This window comes from Molothrus aeneus, chromosome 7 (assembly GCF_037042795.1).
Source record: "Molothrus aeneus isolate 106 chromosome 7, BPBGC_Maene_1.0, whole genome shotgun sequence".
In the NCBI taxonomy this organism is placed as follows: Eukaryota; Metazoa; Chordata; class Aves; order Passeriformes; family Icteridae; genus Molothrus; species Molothrus aeneus.
This window is the reverse complement of record NC_089652.1, coordinates 27,314,723-27,333,750: the sequence shown is the minus strand read 5'-3', so window position 1 is coordinate 27,333,750 and position 19,028 is coordinate 27,314,723. Positions and strand designations below refer to the sequence as shown.

At 40.0% G+C, this 19,028-nt stretch overlaps 1 protein-coding gene across 6 annotated transcripts in view; it reads left to right on the top strand.

Moving 5' to 3' along the window:
• The window catches only part of CLASP1 (cytoplasmic linker associated protein 1), a 155,426-nt gene that overhangs the window by 102,922 nt on the left and 33,476 nt on the right, over positions 1 to 19,028 (top strand). For 3 of the 6 annotated variants that reach the window (XM_066553544.1, XM_066553540.1, XM_066553539.1), the window contains 7 exons: positions 1,480 to 1,583; positions 4,995 to 5,239; positions 8,815 to 8,878; positions 10,212 to 10,214; positions 10,453 to 10,616; positions 11,499 to 11,577; positions 11,851 to 11,994. In XM_066553544.1, coding sequence (XP_066409641.1) covers positions 1,480 to 1,583; positions 4,995 to 5,239; positions 8,815 to 8,878; positions 10,212 to 10,214; positions 10,453 to 10,616; positions 11,499 to 11,577; positions 11,851 to 11,994 — 803 coding nt within the window. Of the gene's footprint in view, positions 1 to 1,479; positions 1,584 to 4,054; positions 4,079 to 4,994; positions 5,240 to 8,814; positions 8,879 to 10,211; positions 10,215 to 10,452; positions 10,617 to 11,498; positions 11,578 to 11,850; positions 11,995 to 19,028 lie in introns of all 6 variants that reach the window. The other 3 variants (XM_066553543.1, XM_066553542.1, XM_066553541.1) reach the window with 2 other exon arrangements.

Sequence of the window (19,028 nt, the reverse complement as noted above, 5' to 3'; positions counted from 1 at the left end):
TAAAGCTTTGTAATTAGGACAGTAGAACTGGCCAGCTTCAATCTGTGATATAAATTATGCGTGTCAGTGTGAGCTAATCCCTAAAAGATATTTCAGTGCAGTAGGTTCATAAAGGAAAAAGCAATGAAATTTTTGATATGCAGTATTTTCCCCAAAAACACATTAAGCTGCTGAATACCATGTTTGGCCTCACTTTTGAGCAAATCCACAATATGGTTCAGCAGTTTGATAAGCAGTATTTCTCCACTGTTAAATTAATTATAGATGAAGTATTAAAAGACCTGTGTGACTTGACCCCACTCTCCTGCTGCTTGATGTGGATCAGCTGAAGGTCTCTTAAATGGATTCCTGCAGCTTGATCCGTGCACCGCTGAATTTGCTGGCAAAACTCCTGTTGGCATGTGTGGGCACAGGGACAGAGGTGTAACATATGTTCCAGGAGGGATGGTCTAAGCCCTCCATGAGCAAACAACAGCCCACATAGGAAGAAAAACTTGGAATGTCATAACCAATCTTTCTGCTTATGGACCAGAGCCAGGATCCCAGTATTTGGTATCTGATTTGCCCCCACCCCGCTCCAGAAGGACTCGGCTGCCAGAACCTGGCCTGTGATACTTAAGTTACTGATTCTGTCATAGCTCTGCTAGTGGGCTTTTCTGAATTTGTCTTTGCTAAAAAAAACTCCTAGTTTCAGTAACTTTTTTGGTAAACTGGGCAAATGATAGTAAATTAATTAATGTTAGGAGTGTAAATGGCATTTTAAACTCAATGCCATTGCTTTGGATGCCATTGAGAGCTTTGCCATCAAATTCAAAGGGAAAAAAGATTATATTGTCTGCTCAAAACCAGTTTTGATATAGAGCTCTGTAATTTAAACTTCTTCTCAAGAGAACCAGAAATTGGAGTCACTTCACAAGTGAGTTGTTAACTTAATTTTTATACTGTGAAGGTGTAGGGGTATATTCTACTGGTTAATCAAGCCTTGAGACATAAAATAGACTAATCTGGTGCTGCTAGTCTCACATCCTTGCCTGAGAGAAAAGGCTGCAGGATAGATGAGTGCTCGAGTATTTACGTGTTCTGACACTGGGCATGGTTCTATCTCTCTGAAGTTAATGAGAAGCTCTCTTGATTTTTGAGAGTGCCAGATTGGGATGGGCCTGTCTGTCTCTGACATTAAAATAAAACTTTGAGACAACTGAGTAAAAAGAAACAGAAAATAAATACCCTGCTTCCCATCTTAAAATAAATAAATGAAAAGTTGCCCTGAGGATCCAAAATTGCCTCCAACGCCCAACAGGCAATAGTTTATTTCTTACCCTAATGGCAGACTCTGTGGAGCTCTGGGTAAAAGGGCATTTAATGGAAAAGCACTGTGAGTTCCCAGAGTCTGTGGGGAGAACTACTGGGGCACCTGATTAGGATTCCAAGTGAATGTGAATCATTGAACAATCCCTTTCACTGTTGTCTTTTGTGCAGACCGGTTTGGGCTCGGACAGCCAGGCAGGATGCCTGCTTCTGTGAATGCCATGCGAGTCCTGAGCACCAGCACAGATCTGGAGGCTGCTGTGGCCGATGCACTGGTAAGAGGAAAAATACAAAATGCTTCCAACTCCGGAAAGTGGCTTAAAGTTACCTGTACGTATGTTCTCCTCTTTCTAAATAGCTTTATCCTGATTGTGCCAGTGTCTGATGCTGTAGAGTTACCTTTTGCTGGTTTGACTTTGGGTATACTGGCAGCAGTATGTTTTTCCTGATTCCATGTCACTTCTCTGCAGCTGTCGTCAGACAGAGTGCTGTGGGTTGGTACTACAGCTGCAGGATGGGTTGAATCAGCTGTTTGCCTTTCACTTGGCTGTCAGAGGATGTGCCCAGCACTGTGAGGGTGCTCAGCACTCAGGGGGTCAGAGATTTCCATCAGTCCTATTACCTACATGAAGATTTTGTCAGAAAAACAGCATTCTCTGTTAGTGTCAATTCCTGATCAGGTTTTAGCAAGAACAAGTTTCTGCCCTGTGTTATTGGCACCTGGGTAGATACACAGAGAGCTCATAACTTGGCTTGCATGGAATCTGTACCATCTCATGCTGTTATGGTGTAAGTTGAATTGTATTTGTCTGGTTTGCTGCTAATACTTTCAACCATTCACTGCTTTTCCTAGTAAATTTTGTCATTTTAAAAAATGTTGCTGTCCTGTATAATCTTATTGTACTGTGGTATCTCTTGGATAGAGCCCAGAAAATGTCTTTTCAGAAGGCACATGATAAGCCTTTGTATGTACCTCGAATATTTGGGGGAGTGAGGATTTGTAGAGGCGGGAGAAATTATTGTACAGTGCTAGCTGGGTACCCACTGGTCTTCTCCAGCTGTAGACCTGAACAAGGGAAGGATTTCCTGATGTATATTGAAACAGATCTCTCAGAATCTGTCTCAGATGCACATTAAGGAAGATGAACCATGTTGCCAGTGTTTGTGATAGATGGCCTTTCTACATTTCCTAATTCACTTTCCCCAAGGAGGGCCAACATTTTCCTTTTTATGTCTGATTATCACCCAGCTCATGGCACCTATTAGAGTACTTCCAGAAAAGTGGCCCTTTTTACAAAATTTATCTTTCAAAACAAAGAAAGTATTTGTGAACAAAGAAAGGTAGAGCAGTGTACAATGGATGGGACTATTGCATGTAGTGGTTTGAATCACTAAGTGAGCATTTTCATCACCAAATGTAATAGCTTGTGAGCCCATTTCTGCTCTCAGCACCTCAAATTTGCTACCAGAGCAGTTCAGGACATAATTACAGACAATGGTTTGCCTGTGTAAATGTAATCAGCCTTTATCCTTGCATGTGAGCAGCTGCTGAATACAGGTTTCTTAAGGGAGGAGAGTGTCACAGTATTTCAATTGACTGCTAAGCCCTGAGATTTCTTTGGGTGTGACTTAATCTTCAGCAAGACTTGGAGTACTCTTTTAAATATTCCAGTTTTGATGTTAAGTAACATTAAACTGAAATGTTAAAATTTTGAAGGGTTGAGCACTTAAAAGGGAAATACTTAAGTCTAGCAGGAAACTAGCTGGTGCTGCTGACTTGGTTGATCAGTCTGAATTTGTACAGCTTCAGGAGATGCAACACAATCTTGTTAATCCCTTCTTTCCCACCACCCCAGTTTTCTCTTCATTGCCTTCTGACAACAGGCAACTTACAAAGCCTGTGCAGGCTCCTTTTGAGAGACTGTTGTGATGCCAGCTTTTACCCAGTAACCTTGTTTTCAGAGAGTTGTCTTTTCCATGTAGTAAGAAATGAAAAGAACTTCTCCAAAGATGGCTTCAGCCAAATCCTCAATTGGAACAAAACATGGTGGGTCATTCTGTGACCTCTTCTCCCTCTGTACAATTACTGTTGGATCCACTACTTCTCTTTGAGCTGGACTTGGCCTGAACCCACAGTGTCAATACTGGGAATCATTGCTTGGGTCTGTCAGAAGAGCTCAAAGGGTGATGGAAACTTTGCTGTTAAGTAAGGCCTTTAAGCCAGTGGTGCCAACCAGGGGGTCTTAAAAGAAACTAATCTTCAAAACAGTGTGGTGTAAGAACTGTGGGTTGAAAGAGAACTTGGCAAGTGAAGTTGATTAAGTGTGCTGTACTGTAGATAGCAACTTCCTCACATCAGGATTTCTCTGCAAGACTCTAAAATGAAACGCTGCTAGTAATATGTGGGGAAAGAGAAATCACTACCAAAATCTCTGGTATTTTTCATTGTAGATTTCTTAAAAGTAAGAAAAGAGGTGCTGAGTATAGATCTGCTCCTAAAAAGTTTTAACAGATATTCTCACTTCCAAGATCCCTAAGGGAAATTGTAGGCAATATGAGTAGTGTAACAGTTAGGAGATAAAGTCAGGCATTATTATACCCACTTTTATTTTGCAAAAACTGTATTTTTTTTTAATTTGCTTAGACACATTTGCTATACGTTTTTGTTGCAAAAACAAACCCTACATAAGCTTCTGACATAATTCTCTATGCTTTTTCCCACCCTTCAATATTTTCCTGCCTACAGCTGTTAGGAGACTCCAGGAGCAAGGTACTAGTGCTTTCTTGACTTTTTATTTCTACTTTCCAACTCTCCCCACCCTGTTGCTAACGCCCATGATACTGCACGTGAGTTAATTTCTATGCTTCAATCCTCCAGTCCTAGTGGAAGCAAAACTCTGCTGGCTCATAAGCCCAAGACCTGCAGGACTGGACACTGGAAGGAATTCTGTAGCAAACACTTGAGAATATAGATGATTTTTTTTTTTTGATACATTATGTTGTCAACGCCGTTTTTTTTAAGGTTTATTTAAGAGGTTTTTTTTGCTGCCAATTATGCTACTATTCTTTCTGTAAAGATCAAGGCAGTACCTAAAGATGTACCTAAGGGAATTAGGTCCTCTAATGCCATGCTATGGAAATGAGTGGGATTTGAGTACTCAACTCCCTTAGCAGTCTCTGGAAAGAATCCTAGCCCAGACTAACAGAGAAATTGCCATCTCCCATATCCAGTGCATTTCTAGAGTCACTTCAGTATTGATATCAAAGTGACTGGGCATGCCAGCACAGATTCTTTCAGCTATTTCTTCCTTATCTTTATTTTTTTTAAAGTAGAGGTTGTATTGTCATAGTATCTGCAACAATGGAACTGACCATTATTGCCAATAGAACATGTATTGTATTTAATTTCATTACCAGTAACTTAATTCTACTGGGCATAAATACATCATTTTCATGCTGGGGAAGGCAGGCTCTCTTCCCCTGAGTCACTCACACTGAAATCAGTGGGCTCTGTCTTGCACTGCTGTAAGAGGTAAGCAGGCAATGCATGGTGATATCTTTAAAACACTTCAGTCACTATCACAGTAGCACTAATCTCCTTTTTAGTGATTGCAAATAGAATGTTTTGCTTTTGGCCTCAATGTAACTATAAATAAGTTGATAACTGTGAGTTTCCCCTTTTCCAGAAGAAGCCAGTAAGGAGGAGGTATGAGCCCTATGGGATGTACTCGGATGACGATGCCAACAGCGACGCTTCCAGCGCCTGCTCGGAGCGCTCCTACGGCTCCAGGAACGGGGGCATTCCGCACTACCTGCGCCAGACCGAAGATGTGGCTGAGGTCCTCAACCACTGCGCCAGCTCCAACTGGTCTGAAAGGAAAGAGGGGCTCATAGGCCTTCAGAATCTACTGAAGAGCCAGAGGACACTGAGGTGACTTCATAGTTTTCTGGTGTCAGTAATTCATTAGGAATGACTGCAGACAGAAGGCAGTATTATGTACCTGCCTTATGGAGACAGGTAGTGTCTTCCATGTGAAGGCTCTGTCTCCACAATGTGGGATTGCAGTTAATTTTTGGAAAGGTTTCTGCTGTGTCATCAGAATAATTGGTGGCAGTAGTGTAGAAAGGGCTCAGGTCAGCATGCTGTCTTCTCCTAGCCTTCATTTGTCTCATGAAGACCTCCAGTGATAGGTGTTGTTGTAGCACAGTGAAATTTCCCACAGTGGTGCTGTTGTTAACATACTCTAAGGGTGGTGCCATTTTTACATTAGCCTGTTTGAACCCTCAGTATTTTTTCCCATGGCAATTTAGTTGGTGAAGCAGACATTGCACTTACTTTAAAATGACTTGGGGTGTGTGTTTCAAAGCTGAGATCAGACAGTGCTGGTGCTGGCTGTACTTTGACTCTTTATGAAGGCTGTGTTAGGTGTAATTATAGATCCTGTTTGTAACTCTTGAAAAATTTTATATCAGAAACTTGTGTCGTATAAATGACGTAGTGTGTAATGTAGAGGGAAGTTTCTTAGGGCTGTGAAGTATGTGTACCAGCTCTGAAACTGCATATAGTAGGAGAGGGAGACCTTTTTCCCTTGCTGAGAACCACATAACCCCTTCAAACACCTTTGGCACATCACGCCTTTAAAGAGGTTTTAGAATTACCCAGTAGGTCTCAGAATTATCCAGTAGTCATTTGGAAACTCCCTATGGCCACAGGTCACATTAAGCAGACAACTGGCTCTCAGGCCATAGACATTTCACCCTTAGTTTATGGAGAAAGTGTTTGAAATAAGCTGTTTATCTCTTGGCTTCTTTGAAGGTAACGTTCACAAATAGTTGTGAATGACAATTTTATTTTTCTGTTATGAATCATATGTACTTAAATTATAGCCAAGTTTATAAGTGGTTGTTTAGAGCCTCCCTACTTGGGACTTGGGTTTGTGCAATTGTTTCTATTTTAAAAGGGCTTCACACTGGCTGAAAAGAATTTGATGGTTCATGTTAACAGTCTGAATAAAAGTGTGCTGAGGGCAGGCCTGAAAAAGTTGGTTTCTTGCCATTATAAAAATATTCTAGCACTTCACATGATGTAATTCAGGCCTTAAATGGGAAGTGCTACAGGTTTTTAAAATGGGTAGTTAGTCTTTAGATCACAGATGCTTTTTGATGTGGTCTATTTCTGAGTCTCTTAAAAGATACTTCCACCATGTATGTTGTCTTTTTTCTTTCTCTTTAACAAACTGTCTGGAAAAACTGTGGCACCTCATTACTTTTATGAAAAAGTTGGGTGAGATTTTGATTTTGCCACAAAAGTGTGTGAGGATTATAAGCAAGGTTTGGAGTGCTGCTGGGGATAGTTGCAAGGGAGGAAGCTCTGAGAAGTTTTGGTGATGGGCTGTTTATCCAGGTCAGTAGATCTTAGCAGAAATACTGGTGGAATTAAACTCTTGATTTCAACCCTGCTGGTTGTAGTTTTTGAACTGTGCTGTCACCAGTCCCTCAAGCTAGCAAGTTGTCTTAGCTTTGATCCTGAATAATTGTTAAATCTGTCCCAGAAACTACACCTCTGTGCAGTTATTTTTTAAATTTGATACTGTGATTAGTTCTCTGTATTTCATTTTGGTTTTCTTTTGATCTGCTTCCTCCTTGGTTCAGAGTTGATCTGGTGCCTGTTCTAATGATTAGATTTTATCATCCTGCTTGTTCCCACGGCATCTTGAGAACATCATCAAGGTCATTAGTCCAAGGGGCAAGTCTGTCTTGTAATTAAACCTGATGCCTTCTGTTGTGGTGAAACACATTAATAAGAGGTGGTGATGTGGCTGGGTTTTCTTTAGTATTCTGAACTGAAAGATGGCTGATCCTGTGTTAGCTGGGATTTGCATATCCAGAGATGTGCACTTTCCATCCTCTTTGTTTTATAGAGCTTTATGTGGCCTACTTTTTTAAGGGCTCCCCGTAAGGTCTCCTAAATAAAACAAGGCAAACGAGTCCCTTAAGGAAATGTTCTTCCACTGCCTGTTGCAGTTTAGTGCTTGCATTGTTACCTTGGGTCTGTGAGCTTTTAGAAACAGACATGCATATACTTGCTGACTTTATATAACCTTTGTCCAGAAAGGAAATTCATTAGAGTAATAAACAAGGGTTCATTCAGAGACCTGCAATCTGCATGTCAGGAGAGTGCTGTAGTCATTTTGAGCCTGTGCAGCCTCACCCTGAATTAAGCTGACAGCTTACTGTGATGTTGTTACGAAGACTTTTCCCTCTCTACCAGACTCTTAAACCCATTGGTTTTGTGCCCTTTTAAAATTTAATCAGCCTTTCATGCATAGATTTATTGGGGGAAAAGAAGTTCTGTGTTTCTTAGAAACAATGTAACATAAAGCATCTGTAGACTACTGCCTTATTCTGGCCTGTTCGAAGATTATTTTTAGAAAGAGAGAAGTTGGTGGATTGTAGAATTATTATTGGTCTGGAAATACATTCCCTTTAGTCAAAATCTTCAGTAACTCTTCTCTGAGCAGTCAGTGTTCATTTCACTAGTTGCTCTGGTTTCATTGTAATTGTGAAAAATGTCCATTAGCATCCGTAGTATGCAGGAAATGTAACCTAACTGCCTTGCTCTGGTTTTGTTTGCACCATAAACAAGAAAAGCTTCTGTCCTTTTTGCCAGTTTGCTTTGCAGGAAAGCTAAGGCTTCTCAATACATTGCAGATAAGAGCTTTGGCACCAAAGAGTTCTGCGTTTGACTCCAACTCAGTATCTCATGCATCATTCTTTTTTCCTCCTGCCATAAAAAGAGCACTACTGAACAGCTAATAATCTCTTACAAATAGGAAGTTAGATTGTTCCTTGATGTAATTATCTTCTGATTTAATAGTTGGCCATTCGTTAATGTCTCTTCCATTTCTATATGTTTGGCTCCTCAATGTGCCTGCCTGCTGTCAGACTTTGGAGTCCGTTCTGAATCTGTTAATAATCTGTAATTCTAGACTGATACTACTGAAGCAACTGGGAATTTAACCCAAAAGATGTGATTAGTATATAACCAGAAAGTTCTGATTTTACTTGAAAATTTGAAATCCTTGACACAAAGGAGACTTGAAAAACCTATGTTTAAGGTGAAAAAAATGCACAATTCAGTGATTCAGCAACCTTGACTCAGACAGAAACTAAGTGCCTCGCAAACATGCACATTTCAAGTTGCCTTCTGTAATCCAGAATATAAAAGAAAATAAAAGCAGCAGAAAATAAAATTGTCTGGTTTAAGATTTTTAAAAAAAAGTGTTTCTTAGATTCTTAATGTAAAACTGGTGATCCCAGCAGTTAAACTGACGTGCCAGTAAAGGCTTTGCCTAGATAGACAAAGTTTTCAGAAGTGTGACTGAAGTAACATTTAAATAAAGAGGGTTAGATCTTTCAGCTGTTAATATTTATTAGCTGCTTTTTCTTTTCTATGCTGCAACTAAAACGTTGGCATTAATGTTGTGTTTTATTTATGTATTTTAGCCGAGTGGAGTTAAAAAGGCTGTGTGAAATATTTACTCGCATGTTTGCTGACCCTCACAGCAAGGTAAGATCACAAAGCCTTGGCTCACTCTCCTGCATTACTGTGTGTGCACATTTGGCACTGTTCCAAGATGAGTGGCTTGTATTCCCCCTGCCATCTGCTGGGGGAAACTGGCATTTGAAAATTTCCTTGGTTTGCATTTGTTTTACAAGGAGGGGATGTGTCTCGGTCTCTCTCATGTTGATAGGAGCTGGTTACTCCATGCTGCCTGAGGAGCAGCCTAGTGCCTTCCAGAGGTCACCTCCTGGAGCCAGGAGTTCAGTTTGATTTGCACTTCTCTAGGGTGTATTTTTGGTGATGCACAGGGAAGAGTGGTCCTCTAGGGGTCATGAGCCAGCCACATCACAGCCACTGGGGTTTGTGTGTTGTGTGCACCAGGGAGTAGGTGTCTCACCAAGATACTATTCTGATTCTCATAATCAAGGTCTTTAATCCAGCTACTTTGCCTTCCTTAAATCACTGACCTTGGAAGTTAAAGGCTGTGGCATGAATTTACAAACATTTTTAAGAAGTGGGCCACAGAATGGGGATGTAGGGTCCATAGGCATGTTCAAGACTAGTGGATTTCTATGGACAGCTAAGAAAGAGCAGGGAAAAAGGAATATGGAATTTCATGCCCTTTTTTGAGTTTTGCTAGTTGAGGAAAACCAATATGGCTGTGTAAAAACATTAGCAGCTGGATTAAATGCAGTTTGAGAAAGAATAAGTTGTATAAATCATTGTACTTCAAGACCTCTTGGTAAACCAGTTTTAATAAATGATTGTTGAGTGGAAATTCCATGGGCAAGCAGAGTAGCCTGCCTCAGGTCCTGCTCAAAATGTGCATTTTTTGCCTTAATTCTACTGTGGGCCAGCTGTCCCACAGGTCTCACCAAGCTTGTACAACTTACCTACCTGTAAGTTCTTAATGCCCAAGGTAAGTTCCCCAAGGTTTGTGTAGTAGAAAGGGCAAAGGTGTAATTATTTGTTTGCAAAATAATTCCAATTTCTGAGTAAGGTGGGAGTTTATTGCACACTGGGCTCAAGTATATCCTTTGTGGCAGCAGTGATCTGTTTTCTTCACTGCTTCTGTAGAATTACTGATACAAACTCTTTAGTTATGGTGTTAAACACATTAACTTTATTCATATAACTGTATATAAACATATGTTACTTTCTTGACTGATGAGACTGAATCTGATCCAAGGCATATAATAAGAGATTGTGTTTTAAGAAAATGTCAACTTTGAATGACTGTGTCTTTTATCTGTTGAGAAACTGCATCCTTGATCACTCTGTGTGCTAACGAGTGGTTTGTTTTGTTGCATGGCCTGCTTTGCCGTGGAATTCCCAACAGAGAGTAAGTGTTTCCTACCCCTTCCTTCCTTCATTTGTTACATGTGGTTTTTTTAATACAACACATTTTAGACGTGTCTTGCCTGATTTTTTTCCCAGAGCAATGTAGTCACTAAAATCATTCATTCATGAAACTCTTATAACAAAATCATCATGAAACTCAGACTGTAAACCCCCTTCCCCTTTGAATATTTTTGTTTTAAGAACTGTATTTGTTTTTCTGACACTTGTTTTCTTTATAGGTCTTCAGCATGTTTCTGGAAACCCTGGTTGATTTCATCATCATTCATAAAGATGACTTGCAGGATTGGCTTTTTGTTCTCCTGACCCAGTTGCTAAAGAAAATGGGAGCAGATTTGTTGGGGTCTGTGCAGGCAAAGGTTCAAAAAGCTCTGGATGTCACCAGGTAGAGTACTCAGATGGCAAATGTTGCTGAGGTTTTTTGGGATTACAGGAAGGTGTGATTTTAGAAATCCAGCAGTGCTGTGCATTTTGAGGGCTCAATCTTGATGAATATCAGAATAAAGGAGAAAAAAGTTACGTCACAGTGTTTTAAGTATTGAATTAAAAAGTCTCTCTTCTAAATAAATAACTTCAAAGCATAAATTTCAAAATACATAATGGATTAATTTTAGTGTTTTGTGGGGTGTATGCTCAGATACCAGGTTTTTTTGATTGTCAGGTACCCAAAAAAATGCAGTATTCAGAATATGAATGGTGCTTTACCACAAAGTTCAGCACCTCTTTCATGTTGTTCAAACACAAATAACAGGTCAGGATAAGACCTTGAATGCTACTGCAGTGTTCACACCAATTGTGTACTCCATGTCTTTTGCAAAGTGTGTCCAGCACAGGATACTATTACAGTAAAGATGAGCTCATTCTAGAAATAGGATAATTAAAAAAGAAAAGAAAAACTAGTCATAATCTAGGAGAAAATAGTGGGGAAAAAAGAGGAGAGAGATCAAAACCAGGTATGAAACCTAAGGACAAGATAAACCAAGCTGCTTCTAGAGATAAGGGAGCAAAGCAGAGTCTGAAATGAAATGGACAGGCATGCCAACAGAAGTGTACAGACAGTAGAGTAACAGTGTGCAAAGTTGCTGATTTAGCAGTTTTCTCCAGTATTTTGTCAATCACTAGCTAATCCTTAAGCTTAGAGTTTTTCTTATTGATGGTAAAGTTACCAAGAAGAAAAGTGTGTTGAAATCTGCAATGTAAGCTTTGAGGTATTGAGTTAATTTCATTTATGTTGCATTACATCTTTGCTTTTGTTTCCTTTGGACAGGGATTCTTTTCCATTTGATCAGCAATTTAACATTTTGATGAGGTTTATTGTAGATCAGACCCAGACACCAAACCTGAAGGTCAGTATCAAAAGCCATTTCACTAAAGCATCAATGTGCTTGTCTTAGCTTGTCATGTCAGGCATGTCATAAAGCATAGAACTCATGAGAAGGTAATTATTGTATTATGGGCATGATATAGAAACTGTATTGGCAACTTGGAGACATGTCCCAGGGATACTTCTTCCCCACCATGTGATGTAAGTCTTGTCAGTCTGTAGTGGGATCTGTTCCTATGGAAAAAATGCATCTTTGTCAACTCCTGAGCTTCACAAATCCCTTTGCATTTCTCAGGTCAAAGTTGCCATCCTGAAGTATATTGAGTCCTTGGCAAGACAGATGGATCCAACAGACTTTGTGAATTCCAGTGAGACAAGACTTGCTGTATCTAGAATTATAACTTGGACTACAGAACCAAAGAGCTCAGATGTGAGAAAGGTAAGCCAGGAGGATGAAGTAATTGTAGTAATTATTGCTCTTCAGGAAGGAGAAAAAAACCAAACCTGTCATAAAGGTAATGAAAAGTTCAGTGATCAGACTCAAACTTTAATAATTCCTGATTTTACATACCTCACTGTCCAAACAAAACTGTCAATTCAGCCCACACACAATTCTGAAACATGTCTTCATATATTTTTTTACTTGTGTGACTTTAGCTACTATTACCATACAAAAAGAGATTATGGTTTGAAAATGTGCTTTTTCTTGAGCATTCTGGAAATATCTCTAGGTTTGTATTTTGTTTAGGTGAAGGCTTTGTGCTTTGTAGACTGAAAAATCTAATACAACTTCAGTGTTATAATATTGTTAAAAGAAAGTAAACAAATCAGTAAGCTGCCAGGGGCTCTCAACCCTTCTCTTTTAAGTGCTGTGTGTTTATCTCTACCTGGAAAAAACTGACACAATTAGGTCAGGCCTGGGTAATAGTTACCTTGTTCTTTCTCTTGCTCTCAATGCAAGTGTCAGGCAAGCTAAAATGGGACAGCTAGTGATACTCATCTCTCCCAAGAGAAAAGCAAGACTTAGTTTTATGGAGCTGGCATCTGTAACACAATTTAAAATTACCTTCTATTTCCAGTAGGAGTTAAAGGCTTTGAGATGAACTTGGATTTAAAAATCCCAGCCCAATGTTAATAATTCCAGAATGTAAAAGTTCTATGAGAACTTTACATTATATGCACATGAAATGGTGGCTTAAAATACTAGAATAACATGCAATTTTATAACTTTGGAAATAATAAAATTACTTTTATTTGATTCTGATGAAAAGATTGCTGGATATCAAATGTGCTCCCACACACATGTATGCAGCATTATCCAGCAGCTGAAGGAAGGCTTCAAAGAGCTGTTTGGGCGTGTGCTGTTTGCTTGCTCATATAAAAGATGATTGGTTCTGGGGGAAAAAGGAATATCCTCTTTTCTGAAGACTTCCTGGAGGGATTATTCACAGCACTGTAACTGAAACTTGCTTCTGTAAGACAATCTCCCTCAGGAAAAAAAGGGATACTTTAAATTCTGGACTTAGATCTGGAATATGGATTTGCATTTTAATGTTTCCCTGTCCAAAGTCAGAAAGAATTGATCAGGCAAAGCAGCTGCTTCTGTGCTACAGTTTAGGTGAATCTCAAGCAGTTTATTTGGCTGCTGGGCTGTGAGGGGAAGTTGGAATTATTTTAAGTAGAAATATGCATTGAAAAGCAAAATCTCTTCATATTGCTCAGCAGGAGAAACATTCCACCATTAGGGGTCATCATTGCTGCGTGCAGTGGGAAGCAGAGAGTATCTGCTGCAGCTGGAAGATTGGATCTGTGCTGTTCCCTGTGGGCTGTGGGGAGCAGCTGCTCACTGTGTGGTGTCCATCCTTCTGTCTGTTCCAATGTCTTGCACAGCTCTGGCAAAACTTCCAGCAAACTCTACCTGAGTGGTACTTGGGCAAGTGCCTTGGGGCTGGCAAGAGATTACTGAATGAAAATTCTTTTTATTAAACCTGCATGTGACGTGGATTTGCCTTTGTTGCCAGTAGTTTCCAAATAAATCATTACACAGTTCAGCTAATTTAGGCTACTAAAAACAAATGCACAGGTGATCTTTATTTCATCATACCATTGCTGTACTATGATTTTATTAAGAACATAGTACAAACCAGAGGCTTTAGAAGAAACAGTGCAGCTAAGGATTTATAAGCAATCATTGGCCATTATCTTTGTCAGGACTGTAGTTAACAGACTTATAAATTTATTATGCAATAGTGAATTGGATTATCAAGAGCCAATCTAGGCAGGTGAAATGTTCTGAAGAACACAAATATTGCCATGTTTTTTTCTGGCAATATAACTTGGGGGAAAAAGAAGTAGTACTAGTACCTTTTTAGTATCAAGATGATTCATTTAAGCATAAGAAGATTCTGCCCTTGTGGAAGGTATTATGGTGGCATTCAAGATCTATGGTATTCTAAATGCAAAGCAGACCATGCCCTGTCAATACTGTGACACCCTGAAAACTGAGACAGCAGTGGAGATTACTGGGGAGAAGAAGTAGTAATCAGTTTTTTCTTCAGGTGATTGAAGTGCCACAAGAGGTCTGTAAAAAATGTAAAAATAGTTTTTCAATAGAATCTGGTCTTAAGACTATCAGTGCAATGAGCTCAGCTCCTGCAGGTGATAGGAGTGCACAACATTTGTGGTATGGAGAGCTGGGTGGTGCAGTCCAGTTTCCAGCTGTGGCTGACTTGGTGGAGCAGTGATGCTGCTGCTGAGCTGCTCGTGGAGGCAGGCACTCTTCCCCCAAGAAATGGAGTCCCACAGCCAATATCCTCTTCACCCAAGTCTGAGTTACTGAATTCTGCCATAATGCCAGTAATACCTGTGTGGTGGCCATGCTGTTTTGGCTGGGGTTTACCTGGGAGCAGAGGCAGATAAAGCAAACTTCCTCACACTGGTGATGTCTGTCAGTGAGGAAGGCATGTGGCTGCTGTGTGCACCTGGCAATTAGTCATGCAAATCTGATCCTGTTATAGCAATCAAGGCATCTGTTCAAGAACAGAACTGATTATATTTTCAGTCTATACTGAGATTATCCTTTTTTTAGTGATACTCTGTCCATTACTACTACTTACTGGTTGTGATGGTCATGGAGGTCCCAGCCACATAGTGTTAAGGCACTGGGGAAAAACAGAACAAAAAATGTAGTTTAGCCCAAAAACCTTTTCAAACTGAATGCTACAGCTTTATTAATAACTTTGTGTTTTCTTGTGGCAGCACTTAAACTCACTTAATGAGCACACTTAACCAATCTGATACAACTTGAACTACAGCTCATGTTTTGTAGCTAGTGAGATAAGAAAAAGTCAAAAGAAATGCTGATTTGCATAAAGCAGTTTATGATCCTGTATGAAATGACATCTGTAGTTAAAACATAAGGTCTGTTATCACAGGGAGGACATGATGTACTATGAGGAACATGCAATTGATACTAAAGTGTGCATTGACAAAATGTTGTGATTCACTCTCAGGGCAGAAACCACTTAAACTGCTGACAGTAGCCATGAGCTATGTGCAGTTAAAATTATTGTCAAGCTTTAAGTTTAAAATAAGGTGATCTGCAATGTGTTATGGGTAAATATTTGTCTTGTTTTAAAGATTGTTAGTACTTGTGTGTGTTTACCCTGCATTCAGCTTAAGGTTCACTTCCTGCAAGCAGTGCTGGAAGAAAGGTGAAGACATTTGCCTTCCATGCTGAACAGCAGCCACAGGGCAGGAGCAGGTCCTGCAATGCCACGTGTAGACCTGGATGGGATGTGCTTCCAGTGTGAGGAGAGCACCTGTTGGTGATTCCTGCACACGCAGGCACCTCGTGGCTTTTTCCCCAAGCAGAGCTTATCAGTGGACAGGGCACAGATCAGGATTTCAGATAACTGAGCTGTAATTTGGACTGCAGTAGCATCTAACCTTGTATGAGATACTTGGCTTTCCTCTGCACTGATTTGTTTCCTGCTGTAGCAGGGTGTTAATTCTCTGGAATTTGTTTAAGATTTGATGAAATAATTTTACAAAAGGCAGTTAATTACCACACAGAAAAGTAACACAATGGCAATGCCAGTACTGTGATGATTGGTCTGTGAGGACATTGTAAGTCAGTAACCTCACCATTCTATTAGTGATAGTGCCAGCAGAGTTGTTGTGCAATCCTTACGTAGGTAAAGTGCTGATTGAGTTTGGATGGCTGTGTGTGGGAAAATACTTTGATCCTGGAAAAGAGCCATCAGTTTGAGAATGGAAATCAGCATAAGGCTTCTCATTTGACTTTGGCCAAAGCCTACAGAAACCTCGTGTCCAAGGCTTGTCTGAATGGAAACTTTTGTTTAACCTAAGTGCCCAGAATTTGCGGCTGTGGAATCAGCTGTGAGGGCACACAGGATCTCAGTGTTTAGGAGGACTTTATACAGGCTGAAGGGGAGTGAGGCCTCCTGAGGTGAAGAGCCAGTGACAATTCTTACCATCTTGTTAATCAGCCCAGCTGTGGTCTTAATGATAAATAACAAGATCTGTATTGCTTGATCAGTATTTGGACTACTAATCTCAGGGCAGAAAAAATTTTTTCCTTTGCTCCAAATATCCTGACTGGCTTCTCTGTTGATGAAACATTCCTATGGTGGTTTTATTTTACAAGCCTGAAGGCATTTTTACATGTTATGGGCAGCCTTGTGTCACGTGTAAATCACGTTCTGCCTTCCACTTAGGTAACTGGGAAGACTTTTTCTTTCAACTGTCCCCAACTGTCACTGCAAGCTGCCCTTGAATACAGACAGTTGGATGGGTTTTGGTAAGAAAAGCCAAATTCATTGCACTGAATCAAAAAGCCCAGGAGGGTGCTTGCATTGCTCTAAGTTTCATGAAGATGAAGCCCTCCTGAGTGTACCTTGCGCGAGGCCCTCCTTGGATTGCAACCACTGGTTTGCAGGTGAAGTTGAGGGATATCCTAAGAGAATGAGTTTGGGATCAGATTTTTTCACTAAAATTGATTGAGGAACAGTTTTGGAATTATGAAGAAGATGAGGAAGATTTCAGAGAAAAAACTGCAGGCCAAGATGCACTTCATAAGCTGAAGCAGTCAATGAAGATGTATTTACTTCTTGTAACTAGTAATCCTCAAGGTCATTTCTTCAGAAATATTGATACTGTCACTTTGATTAACAAAACCTATCTATCAGTGAAACCTAGATCAAGCAACTTTAGATAAAATATTTCTGTGATATCTGTAGGAGGACCAGTGACAGGAAAGCACTTTTAAGGGAAGGAAATTAGGCTCCTTTGCATAGTGATGCCATGAGACCACTAAAATCTCTTGGAAGTTTTAATCATCCATCTAGCATTGGTCTGATTTCAGCGACTCTGGGACAGATGTGTAAGAGCACTCTCAGAGCCTCTCAGTGAGCTGCAGTGGCATTGCTTATTTGTACTGCTGTTGAGCAGTGAACACTCAATGAACACAGTGAACATGGTGGTCATGGCCTGTTACAGTAGCAGTGGCAAAGAGGACATCTGCAGAAATACTTTTGATGGCAAATTATTTTAGTACTCTCCAGCCACAGGCCCTTGCCTTTCTGGGTCAGAGGTTTCTCTAGCACTCTTGCAGTATTCCTGCACCAGACTTGTGCATCTCATGGACTCCATGATGAGCCAAGTTACCAGAGCACCACCAGGCATTAGGATTTCATTTCAGACTTATGAAATCTGAAATAGGACTACATCCATATTGCTGAGGTCAGCCTTTTAGCCAAAGAATATTCCAAAGAAAGTCAAACTCAGTTTAAATGCCCAGAGCAACTTCTGTCAGGCATTTAAAACATAGTCAGTGTTAGGAAAAATAGTGTAATGCATGAAAAAAGGCACCTGGTGGACTGTAGTGTTTACTTGATTTAAAGCTATTAGAACAAAAAGGATCTCTGTGTCCTAGCTGTGTTTCCAAAATAGTATCCCTCATTTTCTGTTTGTTTTGAACTTGATGCTGCAGAGCTATGAGAGCCCAAATGTTTTTAGTGTACGCACTGTAAGGAAAATGGCTTTCACCCAGTGTTAGTGGCCTGAAAATGGGGATGTTCTTGTTGGGAGCATGGTGCCAGGCTGGATTTCCTTAAACTGAAAGCAGTTTGAATACACATACTCTGCACTTACTCTGTTTGCTTGAAAAGCTAGTGCGTGGTAATACGAGAGAAGAAATGGCTTCCCAGAATTTGTACAGTCACACTTATGTATCTGTGAACAATATGTTTGTGTGTATGTGCCATTTATATAAGCACTCACACACCTACACAGGTAGAGGTGATGTTTCTGTTTTGAAAATTAAGTCTAGAGGTGATGTTTACATGATGCATGCAGAGCTGTTTGCAGCGTGACAGATAATTCTGCCATACTTCCTCTAGCATTTCAAAAATCCATGCAGATTAAAGTGCATGTTTTCATTACAAGTCATATGACTTCAGTACTTCTTCTTCTTTCTTAGTTTATATTTGCCTGAGAATTTAGACTTCTATTGTGCCAGGTTTATAAGTAAAGTTCCTCAGTAGTTAATGAACGGTAACCTATGTTTCTAGTCCTGAAAGCTGTTTTTGCAACAACTACCATTTTATAATGAGCAAAATTACTCAGGGTCGCCTTCATCAAACTTGATTTCTCAGGTCATATTTGGTTCTCAAGAAATAATGAACATTTTTGCCATGGTCTTTTCTGTGCCCAGGTCACAAAACAACAGCAGTCATGAATCATAATCTGCTGTAGAACAGTAATCCAAACGTGTGGTGGTTTGGTGGTGCATCTTTTTTGCTGTCACTTTTCTGAGATGCCTTTGACACTTGTAATACAACTATTTCTGACTTGTAAAAGCCTTTTGTGGTGTATAAAGTATGTACTGTGTAAAACAGAATAGCAACATGGATTTAATCTGTTTCTGTATTTCAATTTGTTACACAAATTCTTCCTTTTCAGGATGTGGGTATGAACAGCATATGCTAATACAAGTGTTTTGGGAAAACTGTGTGTTTAAAAACTTGTACTCAAGCTAACATGCTTGGGTTATAATAAACTGCTAAAGCCATTTATTGCTTCACGTTGCCATACCTGTGATGTGGATGTCCTTGCTCATCTGACTCTAGGCCTGGAAAAGGAACAAGCAGAAAGTTTGGTAGATAGTTTGTTAGTTCAGTGCCAGCAAATGCTTAATTGTCTGCTGGAAAGTACACTGAAATAACACTTGTTTAGAGCTTGCAAACTCTCAGTAGATGTGAATAACTCACTTAACACCAGCTACTCATTGGAGAATTGCAGCCATGTGCCAGTGTGTGCTAATGCAAGCTGCCTAATGTGCAAGTGCTACCCCTTGATCTCAGTGGATCTCTATTTGATCTGCAGTTTAGTATAAATCAAAGTGACATGAGAGAGAGCTTCTCTCCTCCATTGTCCTTAAGTTATTAAAAA